At 42.1% G+C, this 10586-nt stretch overlaps 3 protein-coding genes across 3 annotated transcripts; 1 reads left to right on the forward strand and 2 right to left on the reverse strand.

Annotated features, from left to right (window-relative positions):
- LOC306705795 (protein BCAP-like) lies at nt 1-5970 on the reverse strand. Its single transcript, XM_079172646.1, has 16 exons — nt 5928-5970; nt 5455-5627; nt 5238-5346; nt 5008-5139; nt 4812-4886; nt 4368-4439; nt 4172-4288; nt 3894-4079; nt 3683-3792; nt 3458-3593; nt 3158-3268; nt 2649-2753; nt 1639-1739; nt 1394-1556; nt 1093-1218; nt 1-979 (listed from the first exon to the last, which is right to left on the reverse strand). Exons 2-16 carry the CDS (start codon nt 5610-5612, stop codon nt 806-808), a joined length of 1875 nt encoding a protein of 624 aa, XP_079028772.1. The 5' UTR covers nt 5613-5627; nt 5928-5970; the 3' UTR covers nt 1-805.
- A 184-nt stretch (nt 5971-6154) lies between these two features.
- On the forward strand, nt 6155-8032 carry ift22 (intraflagellar transport 22 homolog (Chlamydomonas); the record flags this gene model as incomplete). Its single annotated transcript, XM_079173662.1, has 5 exons — nt 6155-6239; nt 7121-7203; nt 7377-7463; nt 7596-7798; nt 7884-8032. Exons 1-5 carry the CDS (start codon nt 6183-6185, stop codon nt 8030-8032), a joined length of 579 nt encoding a protein of 192 aa, XP_079029788.1. The 5' UTR covers nt 6155-6182.
- A 214-nt stretch (nt 8033-8246) lies between these two features.
- On the reverse strand, nt 8247-10017 carry LOC306706542 (ATP synthase subunit g, mitochondrial-like). The gene is made up of 3 exons (XM_079173663.1): nt 9898-10017; nt 9505-9665; nt 8247-8467 (listed from the first exon to the last, which is right to left on the reverse strand). The coding sequence occupies exons 1-3, from the start codon at nt 9947-9949 to the stop codon at nt 8369-8371; spliced, it is 312 nt and encodes a 103-aa protein (XP_079029789.1). The 5' UTR covers nt 9950-10017; the 3' UTR covers nt 8247-8368.
- Between the last annotated feature and the right edge of the window lie 569 nt (nt 10018-10586).

A 10586-nucleotide genomic window follows, 5' to 3' on the forward strand; every position in this document is an offset into this window, starting at 1 on the left:
CAGGTAAACTTGGCGGGGACATATGCACCCACATAACAATACGTTATCAAGCAGTACTTTGGTAAACGTTGCTTCAATGAGGTGAAAGTACAGCGTTAAAAACAAGTTTGATCTGGAGCCAGTTGCAGAAAGATAGACTTAATCTAACACTCGCAATAGAATTTAACTATTGAAAAGGACCCATTTAGTATTGTCTACGGTAAGACTGATGCATAGTGCATTGTGGGTAAAATTCAGATACTTGACAGAAAAGATAAGCTAACAAAACAGTTCCACCTAGTGGCACATTCGTTTTGTCCAGCTGGAAAGACCTTTTTGTGTTTTTATTCATTTTAGTCCAAGAAAACAGTGAAGAAATACCCGTTACAGTTAATCAGGGCCCAATGTGACATCTTAACATTGCTTGTTTCATACAACCAACAACCCAAAAGTATTCAATTTTTAGTGAAAGGACTTTTGTGGAGCTGGTGCCAGGCCTTACTCAACAATCTAAGATAGGTCTAATGTTTGAGGAGTCTTAAAGCTGAATTTAAGACACATTAGCACCAAGAGTTCACAGTCTAACAATTGCACACACGAGAAAATATCATGAAATGTCCTTTGGGACACGAGCTAAAAACAGATATCAAAACCTCCCACAAAAACAAAGGATTTCCACTGATATCTGGGGGGAAGGGTCCCAAATCGTCAGCTTGATGTAGAAGTAGATATCTCCATTCATATTTTTAAATAGACCTTATAAATAAAAACACACAAATAAATAAATAAATACAATTACATTAAGTTACAATGCAAACAGATTTGATCATTTTAGAAAATACGATGATCCAAAACATGATGTCTGCAGTCCCTCATCAAACATGGTCTTATAAGAGTTTTTCAGGAAATCAACGTAGTTCTGGATGCTTTGCTTGTGGCTCTCTGATTGGTCCAGGCTGAGCTGCAGGTCCTTCAGACGCACCCCGAACTGTTTCTCTGCCTGCAGGTTAACAAAACGCACAGGCAGTGAATTTCCTCAGACATTTGCTCGACATCGACACATCTCCACGACGGCCGTTTGCTCCATATGCTCCCGTAGAGCTCGGTACTCACGGTGAGCTTGCTCCGGCGAAGAAGTCGCAGCTCGTTGTCCTTTCTGCTCCTCTCGGCTTCCAGCTCCAGGATTTTGGTCTGAAGGGCGTCTTCTCTGGAAGCAGCCTGGTCTTTGACCTTCTTGACCTGGACATATGGGGGAAAACAATTAGTGCCGCCATTCCTGGGTGCCAGATGTGTATCTGCAAAACACCTATAGTGCAAAAGTTAGGGTGTTTATAACAAAAAAAAAAGAGATAATGTGATGTTGTTGATCTTTTCGCTGTTCCTCACGTGCCACTAGACTAAGCCTGAGCCGTACCTGCTGCTTGACGTCTGATAGAGCGGCCTCCAGCTGCCGGCCGAGGGCCTGGCACTCTGACGAGCGCTGATCCAGCTGCCGGTTACTGTAACCCAGACCTTCCTCCTGACCCGAGAGCCTCCGTACCAGCTCCAGGTTCTCCTGCTGCAGCGCGTCCATCTTCCTAAAAGCACATTAAACCATTTAGATAAATCTGCACGAAGGAGACGCAAACATTTGACAACAGACACGAGAGGATGTCTTACTTTTGGAGAGAGGCCACGTTCTCGTTCAGCTGTGAGTTGGCGTCATGAATGGACTTTCTCATCTCCGCAGATGATCTCAGCGAGTTTGTCTGACTCTCCATCTGTGTACGCAAAATGTGAAGTTGAGCGACTGGAGCACATCACATGCAAAACTGCATAAAAGAACACAATCTTGCAAACACTGAATGTGCAGTTTTCTAGACACCAGTTCATCATTGCTGATGGAACATGTCGGGGATTGAAAAGGACTCTCACAGCACAACATCGCTCACAAATGGCTATGTAGGTGTGGATGGAACCTGATTGTTTCCATTGCAATCACAAATATCAAACTCACAGCAGGACCAGAAAACAAGACGCGTCGAACACACACACTGGGTTGTACTACCGCCTAGTGGTCAGATGAAATGACAGCCTTTCACGTTCTGACTCTGCACACCTTAACCTGCAGTTGCCTAACGGACTCTGACGTTTCTGAGCACTTCCTCTCCGAGCGTCGCAGGTTGTCCTGGCACTCGAAGAGACTCCGCTCGGCCGCGCTCAGTAACTCGGGATAAGACTCCAGCTCGTCCACGCGCCCCTGCAGCTCCCGCCTCGCCTGGGCACCGGAGGACGGCAGACGGAGCGGAGTGTTGGGAACAGGAAAGAACATTAGCCTGACGAGTCAGCACACCTCTCAAAGAGACGCTCACAGACGGGCTGTAATGCTCTAAAGGGTGCAGAATGTGCCCGAGACGCATCTTTAGACTGAGCTCATAGGTTGAAGTGTTTCGCTGCTCAGAATTACTGCAGGAAGTTTGGTCGTTAGAAGGTCCAAATGTTACACAGCACAGAAACATCTAACAGCTCTCTCATTCAATAGCTGCAGAGCTGAATGTACTAGAAGCACAACAGTACTGTTAGAATTTGTTATTAGTATCACATATATTGTTAAATAAACACACATATTCATGAGTTCCAATCTTTCATTAAATATAAGACTAAATGTACATGGCGAGCTGGAAGGTTACCTTCTCAACTTCTGTATCTTTTCCATCTCGCGTCCCCTCGGTCTCTTTTAAGAGATTTGCATATTTTATCTTCAGATCATCGAACTCAGCTTGAAGCTCTGCAGCCTAAGAAGAGAAAGAGAAGAGAACGATCAAGCCTGCTGCGTCCTTCCCTACAACAGAGAACGGCAAACTAGAGTGGTCTATAAATTATTTATACAGCTACTTCAACGGACCACATTCAGTGTTACTCTCAGTGCGATCATCCGCTTTTGTGTGATGCAGTTTTCAAAACACAAATGGAAAAAGCACAAAACATGAATGAAGTCTTAAAACTTGTTGGTGTCACTTTGTGTTCCCCAGCCAGATGTCCAATGTTCCCCCCCCCCCCCCCCCCCCCCCCCCCCGTGTTCATACAACAGAAACATACACACCTGAAAAAATGTTTGACTATAGAGTGAATTATCTTCCAGGTTGTAGTTTTGAAATGAATCACAGAGTTAGGTTATAATGAATGTGCTGACTTCTACCTGGTGTTGGTTCTGTCCCACTTGATGTTTCCTCTCCTCACACACAACCTTTACTTCTGTCAGGGCAGACTCACAACCAGCCAGCTGCTGCTCCAGCTGAGCAACAGAAGCCTGCAATCGAATGAACATCAACATAAATTTTAGTGGTAGAAATAAAGAAACAAGAGAGAGAATGTTTTCATCTTTCTTAGGAATATGACAGACTTGCACACACACACACAGAAATGACAAATTATGGACAACATATCCATGCGACAGGTGCTAATGACTCTCACGTTCAAGCTGTTTGCCAACGTGTACCTTCAGTGTTGCATTATTGACGTGCAGATCTCCATTTTCGCCGATGAGTTTTTCAACACGTTGCATCACCATTTCATTAGCTGCAGCGAGCTCATCCTTCTCCTTCTGCAGCCTCGCCTCCATGTCGCCAATTTGACTTGATGGGAAAATCAACACATTTAAAAAAATTCCTACGGGGAAAATTGGTTGACGTGCGTGCCGATTCCCGATATCACAGTGACCAACCTTTTCAACAGCTCTACGTGAAGCACGAGTTTGTCTTTCTCTTCTATCTCGCGCGCTTTCTGTCGTCTCCTGGAGTCTCGTGCTAAACGGGCCTCGGCCAGCTGAGCGTCCTGACGGCAACCGAGGAAGTAAAAGTCAAAACAAGATCCTGAAGGATGCAACTGTGCACTAACAAGAAAATCATCAAATCATAGCCAATTTGACTTCTCACCTTTTCCTTCAATTGCGCATAGCATTTCTCAACAGCGGCTTCAAATCTCTCAGCTCTGAGTTTCTGAGCTCGAGTAGCTTTCTTCAGAGACTCTTTGTCCCGTGCTGCCTTCTCAGTCAAAGAGGTCATGCATCCCTTCAGATCATCGATCTCCATCTTGTGCCCGGTCAGGGTTCTCTCCACAGCCTGAGGGTGGGTGGACGACACATTAGGATATGCTAAAACACTGCACATTTTCTTTAAAGCAGTTTGCCAAGAGAAGAAGTAAATGTTTGTACCCGTAGGTGCACGGTCAGACGGTTGTTCTCGGCTTCTTTGTTGCGCAGCTGGCCCTGCAGGTGAGCACGTGTCGCCTCCACAGTTTTGGTCGTGTGACGTGCACTCTTGATGTTCTCCTAATGAATCCCATTACAGAGAGATGCTTTAGAGTCTGCATTGCGAGCGTATCTACATGGAAACTTCTGCGGCGTTTACCTGCTCTTCTCTCCGCAGGTCCATCAGCTCCTCAGCCTTTCTTTCTGTCTCACTCAAGTCTCTTTTTAGTTGCTTCAGGAGAAAACGTACAGAGATCAGTACATGATTTCAGATGGGACTGCATTATTTTAGAGGTCTTATGCAATAAAATTGCTCTTTTATTCTAATAGGGCAGCTGGTCTCACACAGCATATGTCTTTATATCTTTCAGTCGTCACATTGATCGAGTACCAAATGGAGTTATGTTGTTGGACGAGCCAGCCTTGACATTAAGTTGACCAGCTCTTAATTGATCCAATTCAACCATTCAAACCAGTTTAACATGAACCTTTTTCACAGACTAAATATTAAACAGGTTGCCACCAGTTAAGCACACATTTGTATCCCTTATACTTAAATGAAGTTATTTCCTGTGAGTCACTGCTTAAACGTAAAGATGCACACCTGATTTTCTCTCTCAGCCTGTGAGATCTTCTTCACTAAGATGTCCGTTTGGTGGTCGGATTCAATTCGATCAGCCTAGAAGGAAAAACACGAGTTATCGAAAGAAACTTTAAGTAATTACAGTGCTGCTACTACTAATACAGAGCCATGACTAACGACCCTGAGCAATAAATAAGGTGGAAGTATTGTAACCAACCTCAGTATCTTGGAGCTGTTTCAGTTTCTGTCGAACAGACTTATTTATTCGTCTAAAATCCTCCAACTTCTCCAGCAAAAGTCCTCTCTGCCTTGTAATTCTGCGCTTATCGATGGCAGACTGTCTTGAATCCTTAATAACAAGAGAAAAAGAAGTCATAGGATAATGGATAGTGAACATGGAGGGCACATGCTTGAACCGAACTTGCCAAAATGGCAAATATAACATACAGAAAATCCATCTTCCATGGCGTCTTTAAAGGACACTAGTTGTATGGCAGCAGAGTTGGCTGCTGCCTCTGCATCCATCAGTGTTTTCAGGAAAGGGCTTTTTCCACGACTAAAGGAAAAAACAGGAAGGAAATGTGTCATGCTGTGCCTGCTGGTGAGTGGGATGGTTGACTCCACAGGTTAGCCCATCATGTACAAATGCATTATAGGAGCTCACCAATCGGTGTCAGCCTCAGGGGGTCTTGTGTGGAGAGTGCTGCATGCTCTGCTCCTTCTCCTCAGCTCGTGGGAGCTAACTTGATCCAAACAGCTCAGAGGTATATCCTCCCTGATGGAGCTGAACCCAAGACTGGGGAGTTCATCCTCTGGAGACATAGATCCCTCTTACTACTGACAAAACAACATGTAAGTTAATGATAGCACACAGAGGAGGGCAGGCAGTAAGTTCACACTAACGTGACTTTATAAAGTATTTATGCACATTATTAAGAAGGACAGTGCGAGTAGGTTGTCAAGCAAGCCAACTAAGCCTACTCCTTATCAACAGACAGTCCAGGTTAAGTGGCTGTTACGCTAAACGTTGCACTGCAAATAGTACGTTAATGCTACCAAACAAATGCACTGACATCTGCATTATGACTATTACAACTAAAACATTACAATCCCTTTCAAAACATAAGCTTTACTTACGCTTTCGCCTTGTGTCGGTTGAGAACTAACGCTACTACAAACTGAAGAGCCCACCCCCTCTCACAACATCGAACCTGATTGGTTACCTCTGACGCAACGTAATGACGCGGACTTATTTGCTCACTGCTGATTTGTTCCCCAAGGACAAAGTAGGCGGGACTACGTTTGATTAAAGTTGCGAACAGCCAATGAAAAGAAAGAAAGCAAGTTGAAACCATAGAAACGAAAAGGAAGCTAGCTAGCTAGCTAACGTTAATGCTCGGAGAGTGGATAATGTTCAAAGCAAAAATACTCTTTATTGGCCCCAACGAGGTACGTAAATGGCTTTTTTTTCCACAGTGGCATAACGTTAGCCTAGTGTTACTGTCAGTTGTCGATAGGTACAAGTGGGTAATAATATATTAATAGTTTTAATAGTGCTGCATGCATCAGAAACCTAGCTGTAACCGTGTGTTTGTTTATGTTAACTGAGAAAGCGTGCAGTGGTGGAATACATACTATTGTCAGGTAATCCCTACTTGTACATTACATAACTCAAGTATTTCCCTGTTATGCTACTTTATACTTTCAACTACACTCACTCCACTTCATGTATATGACAGCTGACTGCTTTACATGTTGTTTCCCATAAAAACACACAAATACATTGTTATAGATTCAACTACCTAACATTAAGTAACTAAGCTCCACCTCGACATTAAAATGCTGCATACACTTAAAGGTTTTAGTAATAATTAGCTAGTATTACAATGCACAATAACACTGCATTATGTTTACATTCCCTTATGCTTGAAGTCATTTAGGTAATATTACTTCCATACTTGTGTGTGCTGCATGGCTATACAACACTTTTAACTTCAGTAAAGGTAGCGTACGTGTTTTTGTCTTGCAGGTAAAGCACAGGTGTAACTAATTACATTAATGACTCTGGTGCCTTTGAGGGTTTCATTAAGTCGTCCTGCTGAGCCATCACAGCATAACACCAGAGCATTGAAACTGGAACATGTAGCTTAAACACAATGCATCCATTGTTGTTAGTGATGTGCTTTTCCTACTGTAAAATGTCTGTTATGAAAAGTTCCTGTTTCCAGTCAAATTAACTTGCATGTGAAAAGTAGACTGTCATGTTAAAGAGGAGTTATTCATGTTCTGATTGTTACATGTTATGTGACTTCTAAAATCATGTTTTTCAGAGCGGGAAAACAGTTCTTGCTAATTTTCTCTCCGACACAGTAGAAAATGTGGACGGTGAATACAGACCTACTCGAGGAGTAAGGTACAAACCCCGTGACCTCGTCACTGCTGCACAGTTCACCCAAACACACGACACCCCTGAGAAGATGGAAATAACACGATCCCTACTGGCTGTTTATGGCGTCATTTAAAATTATATTTGTATTACTGGCGTAAGTTACAAAAACGAAATTAAACTGTTACATTTTTTTTAAGGATACTGGAATTTGAATCACAACCTGAAGGCAGTGGTGACAACGCAAAATGTGAGGTTGAACTTTGGGACTGTTCAGGAGATTTTAAGTAAGTTAAACAAACGTTTTCAGTGAGCAAAGGCTTAGATGTCATCACGTCCCATCCTGCGATACTTAAAAGTCCCGTTACTAATGATTGGTTTGGTTTTCAGTGTATACACAATATATTCTCGTCACACAGGTTTGAATCGTGCTGGCCTACAATGATAAAGGACTCCAGCGGTGTGGTGATCATTTTCAATCCTGATGCTCCCAATCACCTCAAAGAGATAGAGACGTGGTACTCGATGTTCATCGCCTCTCAAGGTTTGCAGGACAAACAGTGTTTACTCGTGGCTCATCACAAGCCCAGCAGTAGAGTAGAAGACGGACGGCTGCCTTTAGGTATTTCCACCGCAGGCCTCCCAAAGCGCTTGTTTTGAGTTATTATTACTCTTTCTGGGCTAACATGTTCATTCTTTTGATGCAGCCTCACATTTGGGCCGACTGGCGCTTATTCACTCCAACCTGGAGGAGGAACCGGAGGATGCGAGGCAAGCGTTCTGCAGATACTTGGGAAATGTTGTAAATACGATGTCGGAAAGTCGAGAGCGAGAGGAGATGTCCATCATTACGTAGCAGCAAAATCTGTAACATATGCAGCTTAACGAGGATGTATTTTGGCAGTAATCTCTGTTAAATTTACATTCATGAATATTTTAGTTATACATCTTTGCTGTCATTCAGCTGTGCATAACACGCTTCAGCAAAATATTTTCCTACAGTTTGGTGTTTTTTGGCATCTCATATTTTGTATGTTTGTGAATGAAATATAACTCACTCCCGTTGGAAATGAATACTCAAGAGAAACAAGTATACTTCTATGACTATGGAAACTGTTTATTTGAAAATGTGGTGCAGGTTGTTGAGAATGAGACGATTAGAAGTGCAAAAGGAGAAAGAACAGTCCAACATTCAGACATTGTATCCAATAATGCCTCCTTTGCCAATGCACTCTCCAAAGAAGAACCACATCAGCACCTCGGTGGCCACGAGTCCATTCCTAATGGCGTCCTACAACACAACACAAAATGTAAATTATTCAACTCAAGACAACTGATTTAATGACATTCTAAAGATTTAGGAAATGAATTATGGTAGTTTATAGTTAACTGATGCCTGACAATACATGAAAGAATAATTATAGAGTGCAAAAAGTCCCTTTCCATGAATACAAATACGCACTATCAGTCACAGACGACACACACACTAACAGAATACATATTTCATTGCACTTGTTGTATATGAAGTTTGTGTTATTGTTAACTTTTGACAGTCTTTGCACCAATTACTTGTTTTTTGAGTGTTTTTTCTGCTCATTTTCCACTGAACTAACAGACTTCCTACACTGGTAGTTTACTCATGAGGCCCACTAGGTTCACTTCTATTGTCACATCAGTTATTCAGTCATTTCTATTGTATATGCAGATAAACTCAACCGTACAACTGGTGTAAACAACAGGACTGGACAGCCAAGGAGCTGCTGACCATCTGGCCTTTACAACTTCTGTCAGATTGTGTAAAAATAACATGCTTACTGTGTATACAGTGTGCAGCATTTCTGCATCTTTACTTTGGCAGAATGACTTCAGGGCTTTTACTGTCACTACAGCTACTTACAGTATTGATTATTTTTGAAATTATCCATTTAGTGACTAAAATAAACTTCAGTCAATAACGTCACAAAATATTAAAAAGCACATCTCTGCTCCTGAGGAAAAAATGTCAGATACCCCTTTATCACATCAAACAGAGCAATGCAGTAACTAGTCTGAGGGAAGAAGCTGGAATCCACCAATCAAACCAAGTGTTTGGCATCTTATCAATATTCAAAATTGTTTTAATGTTCTGTTGCCTAATGCTTCATGGACTGATTGTTCTGTACTGACAACACGTAGTTACATGCTGTATATATACAACAAACTGTACATTATAACTGTTCCTAATTCATGCCATTCAAGCCACACAAACACACAAAAATAAAAACAATGCATACACATATTTCTGACCACTTTATGGTTCAGACACACACAAAAAGCTCAGAGACTCACCTTTACTGTTGTTTGTGCCAACCGTCCTGACTGCACGCTCTTGATGAGGCCCGATGCAGCCTTTATGGCTTTGGGGATCTCAGCGGGGGACGGTGGGACGAGCTCCACGCGCGCATATCGCCAGAAGGTCGCGAGTCGGGGTTTGGAGTATGTGACAGCGGCTGCGAATGATTCAAACGGAAACGGCATTGGCTAATGCACAGCAAAGCCTCAGGGTCATTTCATGTTGTTCTAAAGACAATCTGTCGCAGTGGTTGATTCATGTATCGACACCTGCGTTGACCAAAGGTCACACAGAAGCTGTAACAACGTGACCGAGCTCGTGCTGCACGGTGTTCTCCACTTCCTCAGTTTATAATTGGTTTTAAAAATAAAGTACGAAAGTAAACTTACCACCGACTAAAGTTGGTACTTTTGCAAGTAGTTTCTGAACTGCCTGCGCCATAATGAAGAGACAGGGAGTCCAAGAAACTAGAAGAAGAAAGAAATAGAAAAGTGGCGCGAAAGGTTTCCGGGTCGTCGATTTCAAAATAAAAGAAGTTATGCGAAAAAATGCGGTTAATATATTTATTTTCAAAATAAAATGACTTGAAAAGTTATAAATTGAGTAAATGAAATATTTCATATATGAAGCAGGTAATTGGTTTGGGCCAATTTCTGTAGTGTGAGTATGTAGATATACAGGAGCTATAAGACAAACTGGACCATCATCCATTTTTTCATAAAGCAGGCAAGTACAGCAACCTTATTATAGCTCCTTCAAACACAGAGGCCATTCAAAGTACTTTACTAGACAAAGACATGTATGAAACTGGTATTTAACATGCAGTGAAAACAAAATGAAGGAAATGAAAGTGCAGTGCCAATCAATCAGTGGCACAGCAGGGAAGTTAAAGAGACACATTTAAATCAAACTGAGTCAGTAAAGTGGTTTAATAACTCTGATTTTAAACAAAGGAAAGCATTTCCAGGCTGATTGTTTCCCTTTAACCATTGTTTCAGGTGTTCAGAGGAACAAGGGTTTAAGGGTTTTCAGAAGAACTAATTAGTTAAGACATATAAACTACCACACACACAAACAT

Source organism: Pholis gunnellus (assembly GCF_910591455.1).
Source record: "Pholis gunnellus genome assembly, chromosome: 14".
Classification (NCBI taxonomy): Eukaryota; Metazoa; Chordata; class Actinopteri; order Perciformes; family Pholidae; genus Pholis; species Pholis gunnellus.